General features: G+C 38.4%; 1 protein-coding gene across 1 annotated transcript in view; it reads left to right on the forward strand.

Moving 5' to 3' along the window:
* The window catches only part of SMS (spermine synthase), an 83,843-nt gene extending 68,484 nt beyond the window's left edge, over nt 1–15,359 (forward strand). The window contains exons 10-11 of the mRNA XM_030574838.1: nt 9,851–9,966; nt 12,249–15,359. Coding sequence (XP_030430698.1) covers nt 9,851–9,966; nt 12,249–12,291 — 159 coding nt within the window. The 3' untranslated portion in view covers nt 12,292–15,359. The remainder of the gene's footprint in view (nt 1–9,850; nt 9,967–12,248) is intronic.
* Nucleotides 15,360–15,803: the final 444 nt, after the last annotated feature.

Here is a 15,803-nt window from a genome sequence, read left to right on the forward strand (position 1 = left end):
AGCCGGCAAGAAGGAACTGAGGAGCGGGTGGGCCGGCAGGGGTATATATCAGGTGCCATGGCGGCGCCACTCTCCGGGGCGACCTGCCGGCCCACTGGAGTTGCTAGGGTAAAAAGTTTCCGACGAACATGCACGCGCGGCGCGCGTACCTAACTGGAATGGATGTGAACAACACATCTCGAAGAACAACAGTTACAGAGGTGAGTAACCGTCTTTTTTGTATCATTGTTTTAAATATAAAATGTTTGCTGCTATTTTCTGTTCTCCAGAACATGTCTGAACTGTAACTTTGAAGGTATTTTTTCCTCCCAATGTACTCAGCATAACTTGTCTTTTAATATCATGCAGGTGTAGTATGTTGAAATATTTGTTTTCACTTAGTACTCTACAATAATTCTTGAATGGCGAACAAACCATTTGTTGGTCTATCTGTGAACTTAATGTCTATCTAAGCTAGGAGTTTGTAAAGGAAATGGCTTTTATGCTAGACTGCAGTGCATAAATTCACAAAAAAATAAGGTTTGCCTACAAAACCCGCACTAACCACCCCCACCACCACTTATTTTGTGTTGTTTTCATTATTGCTCACCTTAATGTCATCAGAGTTTAACTCATTTCACTTGTAAAATATAGTAAAATCAGCCTTCTATAATTGTAAACTTAAAATTGTATCCATGGTTTTAGGTATTCATGAGGAATCTGCCAAATTTGATTATTTTAGTAAAAGTACGTTAGCAACATTAACCACTGTGGTATTGGAGCCTAGTTTAAGACATATGTTGAAAACTGCAGCGTGTTGAATGCTATGTGTTGATAAGTGCTTACTCTTGAATTGGTCTCTGTATTGCAGTTTGCCAGTCTGTGGTTTGGTAGTGGAGGGTTGTTTAGTTTATAGATTCTGTTACATAGTGTTACTCCAATTTGCTATGTCTCAGACTGCTGTCTGGGTTTGTATGGTGTAGCTTGTATTTACTTAGCAAAACAACTTCATTTTCTCAAAGAAGGCATTTGTAAAAACTGAGATTGCGTTCTCCAGGGAGCTGAAAACTATGGTTTAGCCTAAAAATAATGTATTAAGTGGCACCAGAAGAAGTAATAGTTTATTTGCCCATCTATTCATTCTGGCTTGTCGCGTCTCCCTGTGTTACATCTTGGCTTTTTCCATGATGAGCAGACACTTCTCAGCAGAAACCAAGGTGTCTAATAATGGAGTAGACCTCCTACTTATTACTGGTCAGCTGCCACACAGTAGCTGACTCTACAGGGCGCCAGCTGAAATCTGTTGTGCTTTGTGCTGTAGTGCTGATGTTTGAACACTGGCTGTAGGGATCGCCAAGCATGCAGTGGAGTCAGCCTTTCAAGTTGGAAAGCTGTCAGATTAAGGGCTGTCGGTTTAGAATATTGTTTCTTCCTAGTGTCTGGGCAAACTTTCTTCCACAACATAGCTTCATTTACAAACCCAAACCTTCCATATACTTTGGATGTGACTTTCTCAATGAGTAGCTTGTGTTACAGACTCAGATTACTTTGTACATATTTCACTATGCTAAAGTTTACCCTTTTAGTATCTTAATTCTTTTTAAAGCAAATATACTTGGAAGTGGATTGATTTTTTTTTTCTAAACCAACAAGCTGGAAACCTTAATTTAAATAATCACTGGTTCTTAATTTTGTTTTGCATATGTACCTTTTGAGTTCTCCTAAAGAAAGATTGATTCTCATGGGATAGTAATAATTAAAACATGTTGATTTGCAAACAAATATAGTCTTTTCGCTAAATTAGGAACTTTTTGCTAGTCAGGTGAGTACACTATATCTGTACATGTTAATTTAAGCAATTGTATAGCTTAACGTGTTTAGGAAGATTCTGAGCTCTTACATTTTTTGTATTAGAAAATGGTGAAAGATACATTTCTTATTAACTAACTCATTTTTTACTTTGTGTTTTGTGTTTATGCTATATTTGGACGGAAGTTTGCATTTAATTAAAAAGGCACAAAAACAGCATTTAAAAATTTTGTTTTTATTAGTTAAATAAAAACTACCTTACATGTGATGGATATAGAAGAAAAAAAGTTTATACACACTGATTATACTGTACCACAACTGTATTGCTATAAGCTAACAGTACAATTACATATATTGCACTACTTTAGGCTCTGCAGACTGCACCTGCAGATAGAGTTTTATGTAGTGCAAATGCACAGGATGTAGAGCCCAGGAATCTCAAATAGATAGCTCCTTGACAGTAGCTAGGGAAGTCCAAGAAATATCAGCAGTTACTAGCAGGTAAATAAATACAGAAGCGCTAGCGGGTGGGAGGTGGTAATAATTGTTGGCCAGAGGATAAAAGTCTGAAAGAGTAGTAATTGAGTGTACCTTGCTATTGCTTAATGATTTTTATCCTCCGCCTCTGGCTATGTAATCTACTCCTTTTTCCTCTTCCAATATTCTAGTTACTGTTCCCAGGCTAATTCAGTCTAATGAATTTGTTTATGTGCTGTGCATATGTGGTGCTTTGGTTTGTTCTGAAATCAGAACTTGCTGTTTTTTCCCTTATTTCATAGGATTTTTATTTTTATTTTTTGAGAGTATAACATGCCCCAAACTGGTCACATGCTACTATTCCTAATTAAATAACTTAAGTTCCAAATTCATGAAAGTTTCACTGGCACACCAATATCCTTGTTTTTGCATGACTGTGTTGAGTAGATAATACATCTGTATACTCCTCATGAGCGAGAGGGCATGAAATAAATGGAACTGTAGGTATAACTGGCTAGGGGTTTGTCCGTCAGTATTCTTCAGGAAAGCTGTGAAATATGTGCAGAGGCAGTCTACTGTTTGTCTCTCAGGTCTTCATTGCCAACTGGAGCTACATCTGGGGCCTGATCCAAAGCCCACTGAAATCAATGGGAGGCTTTTGGTTGATTTCAGTGGGCTTTGGATCAGGTTCTTGCAGAGAAGAATTATCCAGACAAGATGTATGTCTCTTGGAGGATGGGTGCAATGAAGGTAGTAAAATGAAGTGAGGCTTCATTTGTTTGTCTTTTTTTCCTCTCCTGCAAAATTAGCACATTATTCTCAACAGAAATTGCATAATAGTGAAGGTTTGGGGGAACATTTAGCCAGGTTCTGTGATGTAAGATTTGTTCATTATGTTTTTAAACAAGCCAGGTTTCGTGTTTTCTAGGTTTGGCAGGAGGCTCTGTTGAACCAGGAATACATCATGAAAAGAGGGAGAAATTAGATTGTATCTTACGTTCTTTTTATAGTTGTGATTTACATAGTTATACTGCCCTCTCAAGATTCTGAAAGTATACTAGTTCTTTCGCATGCATTCCATTCCACAGCTTGGTCATTCCTTAGACATTCAGAGGCTGAATACAGCAGTGACTCTCAGCTTTTCCAGACCCCTTTCAGGAGTCTGATTTGTCTTGCGAATCCCAAGTTTCACCTCACTTAAATTACTTGCTTACAAAATCAGACATAAAAATACAAGTATCACAGCACACAGTCACTGAAAAATTGCTTACGTTCTCATTTTTACCATATAATTAAAAAAAAAATAATTGGAATGTAAATATTGTACTTACATTTCAGTGTATAGTGTATAGAGAAGTATAAACAAGTCGTTGTCTGTATGAAATGTTAGTTTGCACCGACTTCACTAGTGCTTTTTATGTATCCCGTTGTAAAACTAGGCAACTTTCTAGTGCCCTCTGGAAGACCTCTGAGTACCCCCAGGAGTACATGTACTCCTGGTTGAGAAACAGTGACTTAAGAGAATCTATGAGTATTGTGCAGTATGATCTTGAAACACTAGGTGGAGACAAAAGACTAATAGTGGCTAGCAACTTTTCAGCACACCAGAGTCCATGGAAAAGTTTTGTGTGAGAGAATTTTGAGGATTTATTTGCATTAACAAGAGTGCTAGGACAGACTTGGCTAGTTGTAGGATTTGTTTTTATATTGTAGACAGTTATGGAAGACAGTTTGAAAAGAGAGGATTAGATTTTTAACGTGGCTAATAGTTGTGGTAGTATAGTAGTGACCATGTGACTTTTTATCGTCGAATATGCTTGACATGTGTACAGCACATAAAAACTATTCAGTTTCCTCTCAGTTGTTCAGCTTGCACTCTTGGCTCTTACAACCTCACTCTTTCAGTAGTTCCTCAGGCATCATAGTTCTGCAGCCATACAAAAGACCTGAATCTCCAATGCAGATTTTAGGGGTCTGCAAATAAAAAAAGGTTGAAAACCGCTGGCCTAAGTGACAAGGGCGTAAGTCCCACTCCCAAATCACTTATGTGCTTTTGAAGAGTTGTCAAAACTTCCTCAAAACTACCTTTTTGCATGCTCTCCAAACCTATTGGAAGGTTCTGTAACAGCTGATGTATGATGGCTGTTTTATTATCAGTCATCGTCTGTTTTGTATAACCCATCCGTTTTAACTGATAGCCACTATTCTTGATGCCAGATACTTGCCCTGCCAATCTAACCTTCTAGGCCAATAGCTGTCGTCTTGAGCCTGTTTATGAAATGAAAATTTCAAAAATATTTTTGTATGGGAACTGCACTTCCTTGTCTGGGTCATTTTTCCTGTCCAGATAAAAATGTTCTCAGAATGTTTATGGTGGGTTTTTGTGCATTCCACTAACTACTGTTGTGAGGATCAGATTTCTTCCCCCCACTCCCCCCCCAGTTGCCATTTGTCATGCTGCTCCTTCCCAACCATTCTCCAATATAATAGACATCTGCCCTTGTAGATTCTTCAGACCCGTTGGGCCATTGCCTCGTAGCTGCTCGTGTGTGTGTGTGTGTGTGTGTGTAATTTCTTGCCAGTTTCTTCTTTCAAAATTCTTCTGACCAATGCTATTACTTTTGAGGCATGGTCCCTATATGTGTGTGTATTCTACACATGGGTACATGTGCACCATGCACACCCACATATGGAATATGGATAGGGATAACCTCCAGTTATAAGTATTTCTTTGTGATCCCAAAATGAACTGTGTTTTCATAAAACACTGCAGAGTCCTCCTTTGAACCCATTCAGCTCCATTATCTCTTGATAACTGCCCCATCTCCCACCACATACACATACTTACTTAGCCAAAATGATTTTCTATCTTGCTGTAGAATAGATATCTTCTGGCCCTTAGTCACGCTGAAATAAAAGGGAATATTGGCTGAATTCAACTGCTTCCTTTGTCCTAGACCCATGAACTATTGATATTACCCTTCCTTTTTCCTTCCAGTAGGAAAGCTGGCTGCTACCACACAAAGCATGGTGGTAGTGTGTGCGCTTATGTGACAGATGAAAGAAATAATGTTGCATGGGATAGGTTTATCTTAAAATATGAGGTGGGGAATTGATGACACTAATATTGTGTATGTGGTGGGGATTTAACTGGAGCTGATTGAAGGTTTTTGAGGAACTTCCTGGAGGCGTGGTGAGGTAGGGTATGGTACATAAGAAAAGGACAAACTTTTCATGAAAAGTTTTGACCCTCTCTGTATTCACTATTCATATTTCAATAGTGCTTTGAGGTCAGCCTGGCAGGTTCTTCACTGTGCATATAATAAATGATAGCCTCTGTCCCAAAGAGCTTACGGTCTCTAAAAGGTGAGACAATTTACATTTGGGGAAAGGCATGGACAGTGAAAGGTGTAAGTATTCTAATCCATGTAAGTGATTTAAATCTTACTGTTTAGAAATATGTAGTCTTTTTATAATGCAAGTAAGCTTATTTAAAATTCCCCATGTCTAATAATCATGGTAGGTACTCTCCTGTTCAGAAAGCTGCAGAGCTATCTCATTGTGGCACCTATAAAGAAAAAGCCAAAACCAAAATAAATTGGGAAAACTTCCCTCAGGATGGTTACAGTACAAAATAGAAAAAACTTCTCCAACTCTGTGGTGTGCTGAAAGCTTTTGCTGAACAAAAAGGGGGAAAATTTAAGGGCCTGATTCTGATCTCACGTATTACCGTATAATACAGGAGTAAGTCCATTAGTCAACCTGTTTAAACTGCATTAAACTCAGTATAAGTGAGATGGAATGAAGTCTCGCGCTTTGTCTAATACTGGATACAAAATGGCTAGGTGGAAGAAAAAGTGTACTGCTACACGCTTGAATTGTGTTCCTTAAACCTACACTCATTTTTTGACTGTTTCCCCTATCTGACTGAAGATGGTCATTTGGGTGTTAGTCTTGATCCCTGTCTGAATAATTTCAGTGGTGCAGGAATGTTTCATAAATTTGCTCTAACTTGGCATCATATCTGCAACCTAGAAGTAATCTAAGTGAAACCTTTTGCTACAATTCATTAAACTATTCTGGTTGCCTGTCAGCTGTTAGTGAGGGGGAATGTTTTTGGATAATTTGTTTGATAATTGGCAGTGTTTTTTGTTTTGTTTTTGGCGTGTTAAATAAAAGTAGAAAACTATATAAAACCTACATTTCTATATGTCAATTCAAAGAGGGTGTTAAAAATACTGTAAAATGGAATGTGTGTGAGCACTCTTAGGGCAAGTCTTGATTTGAGGAGTGGGAGTTTGTGGGTTTGACAAAATGTAGAAATTACACACTGAAGTGTTTTGTTCTTTCCTGTAATTTGTTTGCCACATTGGCTATAGTGATTCCTCTGTCGTATATGAAGACAGGAAAAGGGATAGGATACTAAGATGACAGTCTGGGAAACTAGTCTGTAGAGAGAGATATATATATATATATATTTTGTGTCATTGTGTGCCTTATTGGTCTCACCATTAAACTTCCTCCGTAATGGTGGTATGTTCCATAAATTACCAAGTGCTATTTTCTATTTGTGAATCTTAAATTACACACACAAGCTGTTTTGGTACTCTCATTCAATTTGATGTCAAAACAAAATTATATGGTTGGTAAAGGACAGCTGAACCAAATAACCACTGCAGTCCTCTGCATAATAATAGGTTACTAAACGAGTACTACAGTAGTCTCTTCAGTGTATACAGTTGTGCTAAGTTAAAGTTCCCAACTCTTACCTTTTATAAATCTCTTCCTTTCCATTTCCTGAAACCTATAGTATCGTAAACCTGTTCAGATATAAGTAGGAAATATTGCAACGGGACGTGTGCAATCTTGGATCATGAATCAAGAGTGCATTTGTAAATGAAATATCATATCAGTTTTAATGATCACTTTTTTACCCAACTCTCTTTGGCATTCCAGCAAACTGAACGTGAGCACCTTAAGAGTAGAAGACGATGTTTAAAAAAATACTTTGTAAGACAGAAAGCTTTCTTTATTCCATCCATGGAGCTTACAGTATAATGCAAAAAGTCAAGGTACAATAAAATAAAAGTAGGATGACATCTCTCCCTATCTTCCTTCCAAACTCCTCTGAACACTTTCAGATTTGTTTCAAATACGCTATAGTGGAGAGGATCCTTGTAATAGTAGGAAACAAAGAAACTATTTTATACCTTTTCATTCCTGAAGTTAAAACAGACAGGTTGGGCTTACTTTATAGTTATTATCTGGGGCTGCCACATAGAAGAAACAGTTTTGAAAGAAACTGCTCTGCTATACTAAATTAAATATAAGATCTGCTTGGTTCAGTCTGTTCTCATTATGTATGTCTGTTGTTCGGGCTGACTTTTTTTTGTGTCTGTGTCCAAAAATAAGCTTATATTAAGTTAGGGCTATTTTTTAACAAATTCAAAGCTGTCTTGGAAGAAGAAACACAACAGTAAAATTCTCATTGGTGTCTTAGGTAAAGTCTATTCTCAAAAAACAAAACTATGTAATGTAATATGTCTTCCAATTAAGAGTATTTTTGAAGTATAAGGTGCACTCAGATACTCTGCTGAATGCTAACATAAGAGTCTAGATGTAAGATAATTTGAGAAATAAAGGGAGTGTTTTCGAGTGTGGAATAACAACATTCTACTTGGGCATAAGACTGTAAAGAACTAATAGACTTTTTGTTATAGACCATTTTCTTAGATGTTCTTTTAAAATAGAATATATGCATGTTGTGGAGGAAATAGATGATTGTTTGAGACAGTAGAGATCCTGAATTTGTTTCCCAGTTGACTTCTCTCTAACAGGGATGTGCTGAATTGGACTCCTGGAAACCTTTTGGTAAATCTCTGGCACAACCAAATTGAAATGAAGACTTTCTTGTTTCTCATGGAGTTTTGGGGGCTGCTAACCTATCCCTGTCAGGTGACTTATCTTTGGGAATCATAAAAATACTTCTGAAGAACCCTTTAAAAATAAACAAAAGGAAAAAGCCCTAGAACTTTAGAATGAGCAGATTGCACCAAATGTGTGGTGTGTTTGTATCGGTCTCTTGAAAGAGGAAATGGCTCTGCTGAATCTTCATCCCATGTCCCTTCAATGGGTACAAGCCTGGGTTGGACTGTTAATATGCTCAATATATCTTTCAGGAATAAAATATAAACATTTCCAGCAAATGTCACTGAATAAATTTGTTTATCTAGCAACATTACAGATTTTCCTGGTTAAAGTGATGAGAGAACATGTTTTTGTTCAGCTGGGAAAACAAATGAACTGCAAGTATGTGCTTAAATGAGGAATTTTCATTGGAGCACTTTGTTAAAATATTGACAGAGCAGAGCATCTACACTGCTTCAAAATTGGTTGTATTGCCTTCAGTTCTAGAATTGGTACCAAAATCCACAAGTGGGATGGATACCATGGAACAAATGACAAACATTTTTTATATGGAACTCTTTCTTAGACTTGCAGTTACTACCTAAAATAATAGCCTACACTATGGACTTACCTTCTTTTCCTGAGATGTTCAGAAGGGATTGACTTATCCCTAATTTTTTCCAAACTAGGTACACAGAAGTGGCTACATATCTTCCACTTACCACCCTCTTTACGTGGTGACCTCATACCTCACTTTCTCAATTGCCTGTTGAAGAGTATGATTCTTAAACCATGGCTTTTCAGTTTTTCAAACCCTCATAAAAGGGTGTATACCCCAAGAACTGCCTGGCTTGTTAGGGTAGGTGGTGGTTGTAGAGTTTGTTACTTGGAATGGAAGAATATGATTTTTACTTTGTCTTTCTGTGGAGGTGGTGGTGTCTTGGCAATAGTCTTATGAGGGGAAATAATAGCAGGTCATTTAGATTTTACTTTCTTTTTGTAAGCAAATAATTGCTAATATCTTTAGGGGGAGAAAACCGCTGTTGGTTGCTTAGATACCAAAAAAAGTATTTTTTGGGAAGCACCTGCATTTCAGTAGCATGACACAAAGGAACTGCAGGTAAGGCAGAAATTCCTCTGCCGAATCTCTGTTGTTTCAACATATTGTTTTATGGATGAGTAGATTAAATTGTTAAACGTAGATTGACTCATACAACATAGTCTGTTTAAGATTTTAATTAAGAAAAACCTGACTTATAATGCTGTTTACTAATGTATGGAAGCAATCATAAAGAAAATGATTATGGAGTAGATGGTGTTCATATAAATATCATTAATGTCTACTGAAATTGGAAGCACTGATGCAGTTAATGCTCCTGCTAATGAGAAGGGAGTCAGACAATCCTCTAGTACTTACAAATTCATTACAAATTGTGATTGGATAGGTGTCTTTACATGAAAGAGTAAGTGAGATGGAAAAACAAGTTATTCAGACTTCATCTTGCATTTAACATTGGAAGCACTGTGTATTAAGAAGAGCTCAAACATATCTCGGGTAGTGCAGAGCAGTCTAAAATTAATTTATACATGCGTCTGTGCCTATGCACCTATAATTTTTCTTTACTTCATTGTAACTAGGACTTGATATATATATTTTTTGTTTTTGTCCTCCTCTCAGGGAAACTGCATCAATCTGACTGAAGCCTTGACCCTCTATGAAGAACAGCTCGGCAGGCTTTATTGCCCTGTGGAGTTCTCAAAGGAAACAGTGTGTGTACCCTCATACATGGAATTGTATCCTTGACAAATATAAAAGGTTGAGCCTGCAAGATTAATAAATCAAACAGCTCCAGTTCGTCAGGTTGGAGTGAACTAAATAGTTCTTTTCTTTAAATGAACAAGACAACACTTTTAAATGCCCTAATCTAAACACGTTTTGTAATTGCTAAACAGGAAGTGAACTACTGTAGTAGTGGTTGGGGGTAGGGAGGGAACAGCTTAAAAGTGCCATGAAACCACAGTTCCCATTTGATGTCCTTGTGAGAGAGGCCCGGCACGTTTCAAAATTGGGCCACTTGTTCCTTAACTCTCCTATAAAGTTGTCAGTTGTGGGTTATACCTCCACAGGATAAATTCATAAACCTGTGCGAATGAAAAATCAAGGAGTCAGGTACTCAGCCAGGATTTTCAAGGCCCAGGACAAGCTGCTCCTCTCTGCTTTGTCTCTGTCCCTTCATCTTGATGATTATTTCTCCTCCTTGGTCTAAATAGCCACTTCCTGTGGAGAAACAGAGGTTTGAGGCATGAAAAGGCTGCCCAAGTCTTCAGCTCCATAGAGGCCTGCCCTGATAGGGTTGCACTTGCCTTGATTATTACCGTTCCTCCGCTGTAATCTCCCAAAGTTTCTTTCTCCAGACTCTTGCTTGGTGTTGCCCACCTTTTCCTGTGTACCTAGGTCTGCTCTGTTTGGTTTTTAAAGGGTTCAGTGGTTTCGCCACGGTCTACCTCTCTGTCTGTGTGTGTTTTCTCCCTGTACAGCTTCCTTTCTGTTCCTCTGCACTATCTTGGTACGGTTGTTTTCAGAGCCTTCTGTTCTGAAGCCCTGCCCTTTGGAACGATCTTCCTGTTTCTTTTGACCTTACCAACTATCCATCAATATTCAGATTGCATCTTAAAGCATCTTTAAGACAAATAGAAAAGCCATCTCTTCTGGCTTTACCTTTATGATTAACAGCTTTAATTTATTCAGTGGATAATGTTTTTCACTGTCTATTATATAGGCCATGCCTTGCTTAGTTTAACTCAGTAAATGGTTTGAGTGCATTTTGTATTAAAGACGTTTAAGTGTTTGTTGTATTCTGTGTGCAGCAGTATTGCAAAATGCTTCTACGTGAACTATGGCAAGAAGTGCTACTGCATTCCTCTGGAGAGTATATTTAAATGTTTTTGGTGAGGTAATTGGCATGAAATGCCACTAAAGCTAATTCTGTTAGTTCTGGCTACTAAGTAGTCATAAATAGGCTTCAAAGTGAACAGCTCTTATAAAGGTCAGGTTTTCATTCATTCTGTCTGTTGACTTGACAAGATAACACCATATATTCAGAAATGCTAAGAAGGGCAGCAGGAGTCATGCTGCCTGCAGACTAGCCTCCAGCATGGTTGCAAGACATTACTTTTGTTTGTTCAACTTAGACGTCTGGTGTGCATTAATGTTAATGGCATACATTTTATTCTAAAAAAAATGGAAAACTAGATATTAAAACTAATAAGTATTCCAGATAAGTTGACATAAGAATGGGAAGGAAATCCATCTGTTCTCTGTTTAGATCACTGTCATCTGTTAATGCTGCAGAGCAGTGCACGCTACTCTCATCCTAAAATTTGCCCTAGTCTTCACCTTACCTCCCTCCTTCCCATGCCACAGGGAGGCAAGTAGATTTACACAGAAGTGGATCTAATCTTTCTTATACCCCATGAATATCAGAAAACAGGGAGCTCAAACAGATCACTTCTCCATGCCATTCAGGGGGAACGCTACCTCTTCACATCTTCTGCACAGTGGAAGTATGTTGGTTGTGCTGTATCTGGATCCCTCTGCACTCATGGAGAAGGGGCCAGAATCTGCTCCCAGCAGAATGAAATGTTGTGCTAACTGCTTCCAGCCCAGTGTACAACAAGAAGAGGGAAACATTATGGGGAATACCCAAGATCAAAACTAAGAAAGTGTGATGGCAGTCAAAGTAAGAAAGGGACAGAAATGACACAAACTATAAGTAGAAGTCATGGCATTTGTGGAACAAATCTTTTCATACAACTACAGGAAAAATCCATGACCCTAAATTAAAAACATGAGTGTGAGGCAAAAAGAGGTACTTCACAAAAATGGCGTCTAGCCCTAAGTGTCAAAGGGATCCTACTTCCTGGGATCAAGAAGGAATGGTGGGGATACTATCCATCCTATCTTTCTGAGATCTAATAAACGGGTTATTTGGAGATTAATTTCACTTTAGTTTCAAAAGTGCTTCTTTGACAATATACTACACAGTTTGCTTTGTTCCTTAACTTTTTTTTTTCAGATGGGTATTCTACACTATTTGGAAGACAAGAACTGAAGTGTGAAGATCAAGATATTCTAATTGTGTGCTGCATGAAGCATACAGGCTCGCCGCGTGCTGCGTATTGGCATCTTGAACCTTTAAATTATATGCTGTAGATGATCCTGAAACTTAGTCTTGCTATTGATTGTGAATTCTTTAAATGTTTTTTATTATTATTTTAATTTAAAAGCAAATGGAAAATGTATATTTTGATGAGGTAGGGTGTTATTTTTGAAAGTCAACTTAAAGATGAATTAGCAGCAAAACTATAGCTGCTGAATGCACTGAACCTTTAGAATGTGATCCTTTTTATTTTTTTGTAGATCTTCACAAACTGATTAAAAAAAGACATCTTTAGCATTTCATTCCTGAGAGTAGTCCATGTATTTTTTTTCCCCAGATATTAACTCCCTTATAGATTATGGTGCTTTTAAAGGATGGCGGGTTTCTCTTAAGTGAATACCACAGTGCTTCCATTACAGAAAATGTGAAGGGCATAACTTTTTTTAAAGAATACCCTATGTCCTTAGTTATAAAGGGAAGGAGCTAGTTTGAGGTTTCATTTGTTTACACCTTAGTTTCATTCATCATGCTACTGTAGTCTCCTCAGCAGACAAAGCTCTGACCTGTCACCACTTAGAATTACTTAGCCCTGTCACATTTATGAGTTTGATTTTAATATGGATTAAGAGTAGGTTATAGAGGCATTTTCAGCACCATAACTTTCCCACCAGTATGTGGGATGTTGAAATGTGTAATGAGGCTTCTAGTAGGCAGATACTCCTTACTTAGCTTTATGGCAGAACATTATGTCCATAGAGAATGAAAGTCGCGTAAAAGGGAAGACGAGAGAAAGTGATTTAGATCCTTGTGCATTCATATTTTATGTGTGTTTAGTGTATTCACTTCACTAGGTTAAACTCTGATCATATGGATTCAGGTGTCCACAGTGACACTAATTCAGGATTAGGCCCAGACATAGTATTCACTGGTAAGTCAAAATTCCAACGGAAGGAAGATTGCATTATTTTTTGTGGGATTTTTTAAAGAAAAATTTTTCTTCCCTTCAATATTTCTGCACATTATGTGAAATTATATTTTTGTAAAAGCTTGCCATTTACCGATTGCCAGCTTTATTGTAAGCAGAACATTAAAAAGATTCCACCTCAGAGGAGGTAAGAAGTCTAACCCTTTGGTATGTCTGAGAGAATAAAAAAATGCACTGTCCCTCTCCCTGAGTATCCAACATCGTGGACCAAAATGAGACTATCTTTAAACACCAGGTTTCCTATGTACTGTAGTTTGAGGCAAAGTGGTGTCCCCCCTCCCTGCCATTAATAATGAATTAAGATTATCAAATAACTAGTTTTCCTATTATTACACTCTGAAGAAACAGTATAACTGATGTGTTCTATCATATCTGGCAAAACTACTAATGAACTGTAAGTAGCCTCTGAAGAAATCCAAAAGGATATTAGTTAGAACCCTTGCAAAGAAATCCCCTTTGCTCTTCACTTGGTGTATATTATTGTATGTATGATTATGCTATTAGAGAGACCACTTTAACTTGGGAAGCTAAGAGTAGGTCTATACTACCCGCCGGATCGGCGGGCAGTGTTTGATGTATCGGGGATTGATTTATCACGTCTTGTCTGGACACGATAAATCGATCCGCTAATCGATGCCTGTACCCCACCTCGGCAGGAGGAGTAAGCGGCGTCGACGGCAGAGCCGCGCCAGTCAACTCACCGCCGTGAGGACGGCCAGGTAAGTCGAACTAAGATACTTCGACTTCAGCTACGCGAATAGCGTAGCTGAAGTTGTATATCTTAGCTCGACCGCGCGCCCCCCCCTTCCCCCCGCTAGTGTACCCCAGGCCTAAGTGAAGTTCTTTGTATTCCCTGTTCTAATTTACTGCTTTAAGTGATTGCAAGCAGCATTACTTATTTCATACACTTGGGGCCAAATCACTGCTTGATTTACAGCCTGTGCAGTCCATCAACTCTTAAAGAATAGTCTCCTTGTAGGAAAGTGGAAAGAGCCTTCTGGTCCCTAGGCATTCATGGCAGTGTCACATCCAGAGCACAGAACATTGTAGTGATCGTACTGCTAGACCCTGAGCAGTTGTAATTATGCATTTGTGGCTGAAGGTTGAAGTCAGTGGGATTATATGTGGGGTGAAAACTAAGGCCTTGATCCTGCAAAAACACATGTGCTTAACTTCACATGCCTGAGTAGCACCGTTGACTTGGTTGTGATGACTCATGTGAGTAATGTTAAGTGTGCATGCATGGATGCACACAGGATTGAGGCTTAAAATAGCCTGTCTCTCCATGTTTGGAGTGATTCTACCCCCCCCCCCCCCAGCTTGTGGATTAGAACATGATCTTATACACTTGATAGGTTTGTAGCGCCAAGACTATTGCTTTGTTTTGCATAGATATGTGGAATTAGGGCTGTTTGAAAGTGGAAAGATGCTGTGAAATCAGTCCCTGGAATGTTCAGTGCGGGAGAGGAGTCCTAAATTGGTGGGTGATAGGGAGGTGAGAGGAAACCTTTGTTTTGTAAGCTGATCAGTACATATGACAATTTTCTTCTTATATTGATATTGTGAAAAGAGGGTAGGGAGTGTAACTATTTTGTTTTGGAATGTTTTTATGTAGACTTTCTTAAAGTGATAGATGTAATAGAAAACAGACTGGCAAACACTGAACACTGCTGTTTTTCTCTTTACATTACTACCTTGGGTAAAGCACTGTCATTTGTTATTTATTTGTTTTTGCTGTAGTGTAAACTTAAACAAAATCAGCTTCATGTGAATGTCAGATGAAACTTGCTATAGTTCAACAACACCTTACCTTTAAAGCCAGTTGGGACATAGTTACGAGTGCCTCACTACACATGGAAACGGAATGAAAAAATTGTTTTTATTCTTTGCACTAAACGCTGCTTCCACCAAGAAATGTGATTAAATATTTAAAAACTTGATTGGTAGTAATTTGACTGTGGTGAAAGAAGACTGCTGGCATTGTATCTACTGCACGAGTGCAGTGCACATGTTAAAATAAAGGTACACTCTTATTATCTGTATGACTGAATTGTTAAATTCACTTGTGGATTCCCGTATTCAGTATTAAAGACCGTGCAGTGGTCTAATGTGGTGACCATCAATGCGTCTCCATTCTTTTCCAATCCTCACCCAATGTATATGCACAATATTGTTTAGTTCTTCTTCGAGTGATTGCTCATATCCATTCCAGTTAGGTGTACGCGCCGCGCGTGCACATTCGTCGGAAAACTTTTACCCTAGCAACTCAGTGGGCCGGCAGGTCGCCCCCTAGAGTGGCGCCACCATGGCGCTCCATATATACTCCTGCCGGCCCACCCGCTCCTCAGTTCCTTCTTACCGCCCGTGTCGGTCGTTGGAACAGTGGAGCGCGGCTTAGCTGACCTCCACTTCCCTAGCTACTCGTTTTCTCGTATATAATTATGCAGTTATAACACTTTTATATATATATTTGTATGGTTAGTTTA

The sequence above is a fragment of the Gopherus evgoodei genome, chromosome 1, assembly GCF_007399415.2.
Source record: "Gopherus evgoodei ecotype Sinaloan lineage chromosome 1, rGopEvg1_v1.p, whole genome shotgun sequence".
Taxonomy (NCBI): domain Eukaryota; kingdom Metazoa; phylum Chordata; order Testudines; family Testudinidae; genus Gopherus; species Gopherus evgoodei.